Source organism: Acomys minous (genome assembly GCF_964271855.1).
Source record: "Acomys minous genome assembly, chromosome: 13".
Taxonomy (NCBI): domain Eukaryota; kingdom Metazoa; phylum Chordata; class Mammalia; order Rodentia; family Muridae; genus Acomys; species Acomys minous.
The window spans coordinates 17,200,472-17,213,900 of record NC_140495.1 but is presented as its reverse complement, the minus strand read 5'-3'; the positions used below and the strand labels follow the sequence as shown (position 1 = coordinate 17,213,900).

Sequence of the window (13,429 nt, the reverse complement as noted above, 5' to 3'; positions counted from 1 at the left end):
TCTGTAGAGAATTAATTAAAATCAATCCTCACAAACCTCGCTTGGAATCCCACACCACTGACTAAGCTAAACGCCCAGCGAGACCTACTCAAGCCAGCAGTTATTTGCCAACCGTTGTTACGAGCAACAGCAATAAACAAACGTCATGCAAATCACATCACCCTTGTTCGCAGATGAGCACTTTACAGGGAAGGGAACAGAAGCCCACAGGTTAAGCAAAACACCCAGTGTGGGAGGACTGGCGGGCTGACCAGCTCAGATACCTCCCAGGCCCGGATCCAGGGCTTTGAGTTGACCCACGCCAACATCTACCCCATCTATGAACTGCTAGAGCACGTGAAAGGGCCTGCCCTGCAGATCCAAAGCTGCAGCTTCCACAGCAAAATGTTTTCTATGCTTTGTTTTGTTTAATTTTTATGTTTGTTTGTTTTCTTTGTAGGGGAGGTTGCAAGGGTGAAGGATAGATGGGAAGGCATGGGCAGGTGCAAAGGATCAGAGTGCGTGGTGTGAGGCTCACAGAGAATCAGTAAAAAGTTCAAAGGAAGGGGGAGGAGGAAGAGAAGAGGAAGAGGAAGAAGAAGAGGAGAAGGAAGAGGTGAAGAAGGAAGAGGAAGAGGAAAAAGAGGAGGAGGAAGAGAAGAAGGAGGAGGAAGAGAAGAAGAAGAAAAAGAAGAAGAAGAGGAGGAGGAGAAGAGGAAGAAGAAGGAGGAGGAGAAGAAGAAGAAGAAGAGGAAACAACTACCCACAGTCCTAAGCAGTCAGGCAGTAATTTTGAAACACTGATGACACAGCCTTGCTTTCACTTCCAGAACGCAAGACGCCCTCTAAACAGTACCCTGCCTTGTGCTACAAGAGGAAGAAAAGTGTGATCAATTCATGGGGCCCCTTAGGAAGGTGACAGAGCTCCATTGCTCCAGCGAGACAAGACTAAGATACCTAAAGAGTCTGAGAGCAGCCAATGAAGTCCACTGTACTCCAGAGGCATGGCCAGGCTTCTCACCCTCGCAGCATTCTTACTGCACCTTGCCCAGAGCTGTACCAGGACTGTGTGTGCAGCCTCCTGTTTCCTGTTCCTTGTTTCTTACGGATGCTTTCTAGGCCCAGCTCCCCAGTGGCTATCGGACGCAAGAGTTCATGACTCACGTACAAGCATGGCATCCTTCAATACGAAGGTGGGAGCTAGTGTGGCGTTAGCATTCCTTCTTTGGACCAAGAGAATCAAGAACCAAAATAAATGGGGAGATAGTCCAGTGTGTTTCGCTATGAAGTTCCAGGACTTCCAGGGAGCTGAGGGGAAGGCCGTCCAGGCACCAGCTGGGTGGAAGCCGGAAGGTAACAGATAGCTTCTGGGATGGAATCAGAACTTGCCTAAGGACACGCTGGGTGGCTGGAGTCATAACCCTTCACTGAGGACACGCTTGGATAGCTGGGATAAATGGCCATCCTGAGAGTCTCCAAATGCAGTAGGTATCAGTGTGCTGATAGGGTCTTAAAGAAAGAAGTCCCATGAGATGTGCTCAGGGGTCCTCGGGAAGGGAAATGGGAAAAATTCACATAGGAGGGGTCACAGCTGAAGTCTTAAGTTATATGAGTGAGGGAGTTACTGAGCCAATTCAATTTGAGCTGCTTCCAACTGCTCTCATTTTTTACCCATAAGCCTTCAATAAATATTATCAGTATCTCTTCAGTTTAAAGATAAATTCTGCTGGGAGAGGCATCGTTACTACAGAGTCTGCCTAAAAGCACTACTGATTCGCTGGAAATATATATCCTAATATTAAACATATGAAAATGTGAAATGTTTAGTTACGGATGTGAACGCTGTCACCATAGAGTGACAGGCTACGTGGCTGAAGCGGTAACAAGTGCCTCCAGTCTGGAGCAGGCACTGGTCCTCATTAGAGATGGGCTGGAAGGAAATGGTGCGGGGAGGGCTCTGCCGCCCAAGACTGCGGCCCACCACGTGCTGACCAGACAAGTCACCCCTGTACTGCCCATGTGACAGAAGCATGACCATGTGCCCACAAGCCTCACCCCCATCCCCACTGGGCGTTGTGATTTGCTAGTTGACTGGCACTTATTGAATTACAGCCCATAGCCTCACATCGCCAGGAAGGAAAAGGAACCGCCCCGATGCGTTTCTGAAGTCTACGGCAGTCAGACTTTCATTTACTCATAATAAGGTACAGAACACCAGCTCACTGTCTAGGCTCAAAGAAGACAGAAGCACGAGCTGCCGATTCTGCCCTTATGGCACTCCCGACTTCATGGTGCAGGATGGGGCCACACAGAAATGGAAATTTATGGGACATGTTGTGGTCATAAGGTGAGCCCAAGGAATTCTGGGACCCAAAAATAAAAGCATCCCAAGAGAGGATGAATACAGGATTGAGATTTAAATGACGGAGCTCTTCTGCCAAAAGGAAGCAAAGGAAGGCAAAAAGATTGGCGTCGGAGAAATAGCACAGGCAGAGGCAAAGCAAAGGTCGGTGTGTGGAAATACACCAGCTGTGTAGAAACCAGACAATGAGAGCTGCCGTGGGTCAGGGAGGGCAGGTACGGTGCCTGTGGGGGTTGGGCTCCTCTTCAAGGGCTTCCTACCTGTCTTATCAGCATTGGTCGCAGTTGTGGTTCGAGCTGCAGGTGTGGTTGGGACTACAGGTGTGACCAGGGCCACAGTTGTTCCTTCCCTGTGTTTCGTTACATCCTTGATGATCTGCGTCATGTTCGGGGCAAACACGCTGAGGTCCCTGACGGTCCTGAGGTTGAAATGGAACTGGGCTGTGGCCATGGCCTTCAGGTTTTCCTCAGAGGCCTTCTGCACCCCCACCGAGATGATCTTCACCCCAGCCTCCCGCAGGGCCTGCGAGGCCTCTTCCACGTCATCCTCGGACTCGGCTGAAGCCAGCACCACCAGGATTGGGGGGAACTGTTTCTTGTCTCTTCCGTTTGTGGGAGCAGAGAAATAGGTCTTGTGAGCCTCCTGCAGGGCGTTCCCTATCTTCAGGGACCCACCGGTGAACGCAAAATTCCTCTTCAGGTGGTTCAGCATGGGGTTTCTGCTCTTGAAGGTGCCCAGCTGGAACTCACTGTGGAGAGCGTCGCTGTACTGGGCCAGGGCCACGCGGTACTTGTTGGCCTCTATGGGGAGGCTGCTGATCATCTTGTTGAGAAAGGTTCTCACAAATGGGAAGGACTTAATGCCCAGGTGATCAGAGCTGTCCACCAGAAACACCACATCTGCATACTCGGGGCCTGGCCCTGCACAATAACAAAACAGCAAGCAAATACACAATTTTATCCCCACCATCACAGTTTAGACCTCAGTATTCACTTCAGACTATCTCCTTGTGTTAAAGCTTTATCATAATTCCAAAGATGGTATTTCCTGGAAGTCAGACAGAAGAAAACCACTTCTTTTGCCTGACATGTCAGGGGGGACGTTAGTAAAGTTAGCCAATGGATTTTTCTTTCTCAACCCTATTTCTGAAGGTAATTGGCTTTCTCCTTTTTATTTCTGGAGCCCAAAACTACGATATTGTACTACAAAATCAATGACACGGCAGTACTCCTGAAGGTCCCAGTACAGTTTGAGGACTACCTAATTTTGGAAACACTGTAGAATAAGCAGTTGCCTTGGGCTGGAGCACTTAGGAGCATCACCAGGTCTGGTGTGAAAGGAGCTGAACCACAAGTCGCCACAGCTATTTCATACAGAGGCAAAGGGGCCAGGGTTTTAACTCCCCTATGGTCCATCATGGCCTAGAGACCATGCTCAAGAATTGGATAAAGGAAAGGACTATAGGTAAGGCTTCTTTGGTAAAGGGCTCTAGGATGGCCATAGGCTGCGGTACATCTGCATCTTTTGCTGTGCTGAGGCCCAAAAAGCTTAAGGTCTTGAACCATTGGGCGTGTTCATACAGGGGCTTCTCAGCATGCATACTTCATATTGTAAAAGGAAAGGGGGCAACGGTTTAGTCACAAACACACTTAGATAGTGTTTTCTGTGTGGGATTCTTCGTTGTCTACCCACTAAAGATGGAGAATATATATATATTTTAAAACATATGTTAGTAAGAGAGATAGAAGGATAAGTTGAACCTTTATATATGCCCCTGACAAATTCAAATGACTACTCTGCACTATGATAGCCTTGTAATGATCCCTGCCTAGACCAATGACTCCTTTTATGCCAACATCACACAAGCCAGAGTGAATTGAGAGCAGGGAATCTTTTTTTTTTTTTTTTTTTTTTTTTTTGGGCTTTTCGAGACAGGGTTTCTCCGTGTAGCCTTGGCTGTCCTGGACTCGCTCTGTAGACCAGGCTGGCCTCGAACTCACAGTGATTCACCTGCCTCTGCCTCCCAAGTGCTGGGATTAAAGGCGTGTGCCACCACACCTGGCCCGAGAACAGGGAATCTTAACTGAGAAAATGCCCCAGCAGACTGGCCTGTGGACAAGCCTGTGGGACATTCTCTTGACTGATGACTGATGTGAGAGGGCCCAGCTCAGTATTGGCAGTGTCACCCTCAGGCTGGGGGACCTCGATGCTATTAAAAAAAAAAAAAAAAAAAGCAGGCAGACCATGGGAAAGCCCTAAGCAGCTCTATTCCATGTCCTTTGCATCAGTACCTGTGTTTAGGTTCCTGCCCTGTGTCCCTTCCCTGGTTTCCCTCAGTGACACATTGCGCTGTGGAGCTAACTGTAAGATTAAATAGAACCTTTTCTCCCCAAGGTGATGTTGGCCAGTAGGGTTTCGCCACAGGAATTAAAACGCTAACAAAGACACCTACAAACTATGGGATAATGAAGGAATAGAGTGAGTTAAAATTTTACTTCTGAAATAGTTTAGTACGCTGAGTTCTGCCCTTCCTCTTAGGAAGGCAAACGCTTACAGGAAGCTTCTATAAGAAATGATTGCCAGCGCTATCTGCTCACTCCACAGTTCTGGCTTGCAGAGGAAGAAATGTTTTAACTTCTACCTGCGGTGTTGGTTGTAGTGATCATCTTAACTGTTATAGAAGTTCCCCTTGGTGGAGATGGAACTCAAAGACTACCCTCCGGTGCTCACATTGCCAGGGATTTCAACACTGCTACCCAACCTATGAAAGCGGTGAGAAAGTGTGGGCTGCAGCTGGACTTGACAAAGCATTGCCGTGGGTGGTCTACACCTGTCAACTAAAGCTGCGTTTTCCCCCGCTCTCCTCCAAGAGCCTGCTGGTTGTCTGCTGGTCAGCATTTCTGCAACATTTCTAAAGACAAGGCTCAAACTGATCTATTTTTTTAAGCAGGCTTACTGAATTACCAGAGATATGAGATGTTGAGAGTTACGCAAATCAATGAATAAAGATTTTTCTAGCCAGAGCTATATAACATGATTTTTTTTCCCATAGCTTTTTCCACCTTTAAAAGATGAAGTCTGTTGAGTGTTATGTTCTATGGCTACCATTAAGTGTTGAGTACTTTGATCTGTTAGTAAATGAAGCATCCTTTTTCATTAAAGTTTGATAAAACATAAAAATACTTATTTTTCCCAAATAACAATAAGCAAAAAATATACTCGTACCTGGGCTCTGCTCTGCCAGTGTTTCAGTCCACAGGATTAGGACAAATGCAGTTAGCTGCAGCCTCATTCTGTTAATGGGAGGTTCTTACTTTTATTCTGAAAAAAAAAATACAATATGAATTATGTGTAACATTGACTGCAAGGAACTCCTTATAGGATGGCGTACTGACAAGAAGTGCTTAACAAAAACCAAGTGTATTTGCGCAGCATCCGTCAAGCATCTGGAAATTTGCTAAACACAGAATGTGGCTGAGTGTGGTGGCACATGCCTGTAATCCCATAATTTAGGAGGGGAGGGCAGGTGTATCTAGTGTTCAAGTTCATCCTCAGCTGCAAAATGATTTCAAAGCTAGCGCCATTAGTAAGTACAAATGGTATTTCATCGTAGTGCTGACTTGCATTTGCCTATGAAAACTGATTATGTATTTTCACATCCATACTGTGCATTTACATATCTTCCTTGCAGAAACATTTATATGGTGCTCACTTTTAAGTCGGCTTTTATTGCTGTGTGACAGTAATTGCTTATGTCCTGATACCAGACACTTGGCAGATGAAAAATGACTTGCAAAGAGACTCCTCCCATGAATTTTATTTTCACCTTCTTACGTCATACTTTAAGACAAGTGATTTCAAATTTTATAAAAACCCAGCTTAGCTTGTCTGGGTTTTATTTTTGTTGCTTATACTTTTAAGGTTTGTTTTTATTTTATGTGTATAGGTGGGTTTTCTGTACACATTTCCGTGCACCACATACAAGCACCTCAGAGACCAGAAAAGGGTACTGCATCCCCTAGAACTGGAGTTGCGGGTGGTTGTGAGCTGCCATTTGGGTACTACGAATTGAATCCTGAGCCATCTCTCCAGCCTCGTTGCTTATGCACTTAGCGTGGTGTCCTATGCCCATCATCCACTCCTCTGTGATGAAGAAGTATCCCCAATGCTCTCTCCTAAGTAGATTAGAGCATTGCCCCTTGCTGCTGTAACACTAAAAGGGCTTCTTTTGGGGGGTCTGGTACTTTCCAGCTCACGGGTCTTCACTATTAGGAGAGCAGGCTGAAATGGAAACACAGAAGGGAGATGCTAGCGGCATTGGCAGCCAAGCAATCCTGGCGGCAAAAGCAGCAGCAATGGAGGTGACAGCAACTGCAGTAACAACAGCAGCTGTGAAGTCGCAGAGGGTGTGGGGGGGGCATTGGTGGGACAGTAGAGAAGAGAGGTGCCAGAGAGGCAGTCAGGAATGGGGAGTGAGAGAAGGTAGAAAGCTTAGGCTGAAGAAAGGCCTGGAAAAGACAATGGAAGAATGGTGGGAAAAGTCTCAGAGAGCTGTCTGGGGACCTGTCACTTTGGCTTCTAAAGTGTGGAGCTATAAGTGCCTGGACTTCAGAGTTTGGAGTTAAGAGCCTCTGAGTCACCAATCCAGCCTAGGCACTCAAACCAACCTTGTCAGCAATGAAAGAGGATGAACTTCCAAACTATAAGGAGCCCAGCCGATTGGCTATAGGGAGTCTCAGCACTTAGGGGTGGGTTAAGCACATATGTTTCTAAGAACCCCTCCCCCACCCCCACTAAAATTCTATGGTTCTTTAATGCTATGTTGGAAAGAATTTAGTGGTGTAAACAAATTATATTTTAGGTATTTTAATCTCTTTCTGGAGAGGACAGAACCTACACCAGACTCACAGAAGGGCCACATTTGACTAGCTTCCAAGAGAGCCAGCTCAATCCTCAAGCTCCCCAGCTCTGAGAGGCTGATGGGAATTCAAACTAGCGTCTTGGCGGAGAGAACCCCGAGTCACTTGAGGGGGGATAGTTACACTGCACGTCTGGGGGGACCAGTCCACGCAGTTGATACTGGGCAGCATCACTCATACTGATTGGTAGCTATACTCCTATGTTGCCAGGGAAACCCAGGTTTCCTTTCGGGTTCTCCAGCTCATTTAATAAAGGAATTTAGAAAGCCACTCAAAAAGAAGCCTGAGGAAAGGTTTATTGGGGTTCAAGAGAAAAAAAAAACAACACGGCCAACGAACTTTAAATTTTTAGCACCTTCCCGAGGAGAGATAGAGAAGGAACAGAGAGGAAACCAAAGGCCAGAGAGGTGGCAAAGCTTTGGAGGAAGGGCAAGAAAACCAAAAGTGCCCCCCCCCCCGCCCCGGAAAGCATGCTTAGGATTTCGGCCCGTATCTGAAAAAAGATATCAAGAAAGGAAAAAGACAAACATGCGTAGAGAGTCTGAACTCAGGAGACATTGGAGTCTAGGAATTTGTGGTCCAGGAATCGCATGCACCAGGGACGTGGGGTTAGATGGCTGATTCACAGAGGAAAACCCTCCCAAGAATGGAAGGGGGCTAGTGGGATAAGGAAGGAGCCCAGAAAGCATTGGATAACAAGGCGGACAGTACTTTATGGGACCTTTATACAGTTTGTGTTTAGAAGGCTTTTCTCAAGCCTTCTCTGTTCGTTAGATGAAGCCCAGGTAGAGGACAGACTTCCAGCCTCCCTCTGCCTAACAACGGAGCATGCTCAGTTTGACTCAGGAAGTGCAGATGCCGGAAGGGCCTCATATGCTAATCTTGGCGGCTCCTTCTCTGGCCCCTAGTCTCTTGTCACACTATAAGACAAGTCTGTTTTGTAATGTGCAGTTGAGGGTTTTGAGGCGGCGACTTGGTGAATTGGGAAAAGAGAAAATCGTAACAAAGATTTTTAAAGTACACGGTAAGGCTTGCGATATTCTGGCAGAGTCAGACGCTAAGAGAAACCAGAAATTATTTAATAACACAACAAAGGCGTTGGTGTCTTGAGTCCTCTGGGTTACAACTGCTTATGTAAACAGTTATTGGAAGTTTACACAGCTAAATCCTACCTCTAAAAAACGCTTATTAAATAGTGTTCTGGAACCACCACACTTATTTTTTCCCCCTTTCTATCCTTTGGCAGCCAAAGGAACAAGAAGACATGAGTGAGAGTAGAAAATAAAGCCAGGCTGTCCCTCCCAACTGCCACTGAGTCTCCTTTCTCCTGGTACCTGCCCTCTCCTCCCCCTGGCTCACCGTCTATCACTCAGGATAAACGCCTCCACAGGCAGACCAGGGTCAGGCTTGGACCAGAACCAGGAGCTCAAGGAAAAGGGCAAAGGTCAGAACTTTAAGAACCACAGGCAGCTCCAGCTGGTGGAGGTCCCAGACCACACATGCTTGCCTGCCTGTCCAGAAAGCTGGGGACTAGAGGTCTACTTAAGTTGAGTGGTAAATCCAAGGTCTCAACAGACCTTTGACAATACTTTTAAGTCCATTAAATCATTACATTACAATTTACTCAAACTTACGTTTTCATTTCCTGGTGATTAAAAACAATTAGCCCCAAATTGGCTCTACAATTACAATGTTAATAAATGTGAGCATACGTTCAATATATCCACTAAATGGAAAACTTTTTACATACCATCTATTTCAGGTCAATTCTTTCTTTGATGTATAAAGCAACTATAATTATGCCCATTTTACAAAGAGACGAAGGATCAGGCAGTTATCATAACTTGCCCAAAGGCTTGAAGTCTCTTGACTACAAAAGGTATTTTTCTAATGCACTATTTCATCTTGTAAAAGTAATTTTATTCTCCTGGCTCAGCAGTTGTCTGGGAGGCTTACTGCCTCCTTCTTCTAACCTAGGCCTGGTCCTGGAAGCTTCTAACCTCCATACAATCTAATCTAGGCCTAGAATGTTTTCAGCCTGAGACTTACTGCTCAATAAGCTCACCCTTACTTGCTCTTTCCAAGCTCTGGTTGAACTCAACTGTTCTGGCTCAAACTCCTCTCCCAGCTGACTTATTTAATCTGCCTTCTCTCTTGGCCTGGAATTGACCTGTTTGGCCTCAAACTAACTCAGCAATCTGCTCTAAATCTTCTGGCTTCTTCTTATTTTCTGGCCCGTTCCATCTTCACCTGAGTTCTCTCTGCAACCCATCTCCCTATTACCATCCTGGTAAAAACTGCCTCCTCTCTCTCTGAAAAACTGCCTTTTAAGTAGCTTCCCTTTCCTCTCTTCTCATGAGAGCTGGGCATATCCTAGTCTGTCAAATCTTGTCTGATTCATCACCTTTTCAGCCACTCAATTAGACATCACTTTCAAACATGGGTGCTTCCTTCTACAACAAAATAAATTTTACCTTTGTTTGGGCATTAAAGGCATGTACTCCCTTGCCTGGACCTAAATTTTTCCTTATCTGATACTTGCTCTATACCGGCTGGCCTGGAACTCAGATCTGTTTGCCTCTGTCTCCTGAATTAAAGGCGTGTTTGTATTCCAGCCAGATCACACAGACCTAGAAAGAAGGTCTTTGGGTGCGATCTCTTGCCAGAACAGCCACGTTCTGAATTAACATTCTTCTACGTTATCTTTCTAAGATTCTGGTCTCTTCCTGTCCCTGCTCCCTTCCAAGACAATAACCAGTTAGCCTAACACATCCTTCCATGCTAAAGAGAACAGGCTTGAGGCATCACCTGGGTCCACCAACAGAGTAGCTTAAAGGGTCAAAGTTCACATAGGTCAGAGTAAGTAGGTACCATAGAGCACCAGGGACTTAGAGAGGTAGCAAACGTTCTGGCAACTGGCACACACATAGCTCGTCCTCAGGAAGCAGGCGTGCACTGCTCTTGTGTCTTGAGACCAGTTTTATCCTCTGCCTTTGCACCTGCCCACAAAACAGACGTGACTCTGAAGCCCTGATATAAAGGGGCTTCTTCAAGGCAAACAGCACCACCAAGAAAGTACACTCCCCTAGTGAGCATATATGCCCGCACTACGAGGTGCAGAGGCTCCACCCCATTTCCCTTCAGAAGGTGATTTGAAGTTGAAGGAGAGAAAACCAAGATCCGAAACAGCATGGAAACAAAACATATGCTGAGGGCAGACAACTCCGTCTGCAAAGTGCCTGCCACTCAAACAGGAGGGCCCGAGTTCAAGCCCCAGAACCTACATAAAAGCCAAGCTTGCTGGTGCAGACTCGTAAGTGCAGCACAGGAGATTGGCTGAGACAAATGAGTCCTTTGAGCTCTGCTGGCCGGCCAGCTCAGCCTCATTGGTGAACTCCAGGGAGGCAGACAGGGGAAGACCACCACCAGAGGTTGTCCTGTGGCCTCCACACGTGTGTGCACCCTCACACACACACTGTAAAGATCGCCCCAATCACAGATGGTGTTGAGCACATATTCATTGAGGTCGTCATCAGAACAAACCGTGTGCAGCCTAGATGCCGAAAATTAAAAGTTACAAACTGTCTCTGAAAGCTTGCCAGTGAAGACTCCCGTTATTACTGACATCACTAACACTGTTTCTCAGGCATCTTTGATCAGTATATGATCGTATGTTGAGTGTTCTGTTTTATCTGACACGAAAATGGTCATTCGCTGTCGTAAGCCTGTGACTGGCAGGGGATATTGGGGAAATAGTTTGAACTGAAAACTGGCAAGTGCTAAGTCAGGCGTAGTGGTGCACGCCTGTAATCCCAGCACTCAGGAGGCGGAGGCAAGCGGATCGCTGTGAGTTCAAGGCCAACCCAGTCTACAAAGTGAGTCCAGGACAGCCAAGGCTACACAGAGAAACTCTGTTAAATTAAAAAAACAAAACAAAAAACCCTGGCAAGTGCTGTATTTATTGCACCCATCAAAAAGAGGGGAATCTGGAAAACATCTGCAAGGAAATTGGTACCAAAAATATTTAGGCTTAATTTAGAGAAACTACGAAAAGAAAAAGTATGAAATACACAATAGAGCACAAACTATATTTGTGCCTTCATTATCAAGTACATAGTGAGTTGGGTTCTGGGCAAAGATAAAGAGCCAGCTCATCTGAAGGGGTGATTCAGAACCTTGGGGAATTGTGTTTTTTTACATCAATTCCTTAGAAGTCTCAAGATGCCTTAGGGGCCACCAAGATAGCTCAGCCAATAAAGGGTTTTCTGCTAAGACTGAAGACATGAGTTCAATCTCCAGAATCCACTTTGTGGAAGAAGAGAAGTAACTCCTACAGTTCCTCTTCTGACCTCTAAAAGTACACCAGTGGCACGCGCGCGCACACACACACACACACACACACACACACACACACTAATTAACAACTCTTAGTATCCTTATTTATTCTACCTGTAAACTATAGCACAATAAAGTACACACAAAAAAATTATACCCTGCAAATGTGAGTTTTTCTTACAAATTTTGTTCGGAATTCATAAAAATAAATATATCTCCTCCCAAATTTCTAACCAATCACTCTAAATTGGCATCAACGGCAAGAAGAATGAGAATTAACTCCAGAAGGAGCAGCTGAGGGCTAAAAGACAAAATCCACGCGGGCTTTGAAACACTGCACCGAATTACTAGGCTTCCCCAGTCGAAGACAGCCATAGCAGGCCTCCGTGTGAAGAGTCTAGGAGCAGGTGACTTGCTCAGAACCTTCGCTGGAGTCCCTCCCCCACAGGCCAGAAACTCAGCAGTGCTCCTGGAGGCGGCTTTGGGTGTCACTCAGAGGAAATCTCACGGATCAGTTTAGAGTTTGAGGCCAGACACCACTTCCCACAGTAGAGCATTTATCGGAGCACTGTGGGATTCGCACACAGCATCTGCTGCCTTGTGCCCCAGGGTCTGCACACCCGCCGCTGTACCTGCGGGCTCTCTGCGCACGCCTTAGGCACCAATCGGTTGACGGAATGGTAAGAGTGCAGAGGACCCGGTTAAAAGCCACCTTCCCGACCCCCCAGTCCCTCAGATTTACATTCAACAGGTCTAGGTTGGGGTCCCTGCGACCAGGCATTTCCGAGAGGCTTCTAAAACATGGAAACTACACTGCGCTGAGGTCCTCGTCTATCCTGAGATCTAGCCTCTAGGGCAGTGGTTCTCAGCCTTCCTAATGCTGTGTGAGCCACAGCCATCAAGTTATTTTCCTTGCTACTTCATAACTGTAATTTTGATAATTTTATGAACTGTAAATAACTTATATGCAGGGATATCTGATATGCAACTCCTGTGAAAGGGGCAGTTGATCCCCAGGTTAAGAACAACTACTCTAGCCGGGCCGTGGTGGTGCACACCTTTAATCCCAGCCCTCAGGAGGCAGAGGCAGGTGGATCGCTGTGAGTTCGAGGTCAACCTGGTCTACAAAGTGAGTCCAGGACAGCCAGAGCTGTTACACAGAGAAACCCTGTCTCAATAACAAACAAAAAAGAAAGAAGGAAAAGAAAAGGAAAGGAAGGAAGGAAGAAAAGAAAGAAAGAAGGAAGGAAGGAAGGAAAGAAAGAAAAAGAACCGCTACTCTAAGGACCTCAGTTTCTTCCAGTGACAACATTCTCTGAGCCTCGACCCTGGGACCCAAGCAAAATCTAAAGAGGAAGAGAGTCCCCTCACACCCTGAGCCTCAGGGCAGTACCCTGCACCCTACACTCACCGTGACTTCCTGGGGTGCCCGAGGGTCCTGGGGCGACCAGCACAGCATCAGTGTGTCCTGCAGGGAGCAGGAGCGTGTGCCTCAGGCTGCGCTGCTGCAGGTGCTGAGTGAGCACCCGCGCCTCTTTTAAAGTCAGAGCTGACTGCGCCCTTGGCTGGGTTCCCCCCGGGACGCGACTCTCTAAAGCTCCGTAAACTTGAACTCCAGGGGGCAGAGGCCTCCAGCTCCCTTTTTTAAAAGCTTAACTAGCTGCGCGGGTCTCAGGGCAGCAGCATGAACTTGGCAAGGCACAATTTCTCAGAAATCCACAAGCGTTCTCAGCTGGCTGAGGCTGAGGAGTCGCCTAGTGACTCCTCAGTTTGTAATTTCTCAGAGCTAGCCAGCAGGGAACTAGAGAAAATCCCCTAGGCAGGCAGTAACCTA

The 13,429-nt window shown here is 46.8% G+C and overlaps 1 protein-coding gene across 1 annotated transcript in view; it reads right to left on the bottom strand.

Moving 5' to 3' along the window:
• The window catches only part of COL6A5 (collagen type VI alpha 5 chain), a 97,759-nt gene extending 84,547 nt beyond the window's left edge, over positions 1–13,212 (bottom strand). Inside the window, exons 1-3 of the mRNA XM_084751670.1 lie at positions 13,007–13,212; positions 5,567–5,662; positions 2,602–3,261 (exon numbers count right to left, since the gene is read on the bottom strand). Coding sequence (XP_084607796.1) covers positions 2,602–3,261; positions 5,567–5,633 — 727 coding nt within the window. The 5' untranslated portion in view covers positions 5,634–5,662; positions 13,007–13,212. The remainder of the gene's footprint in view (positions 1–2,601; positions 3,262–5,566; positions 5,663–13,006) is intronic.
• Positions 13,213–13,429: the final 217 nt, after the last annotated feature.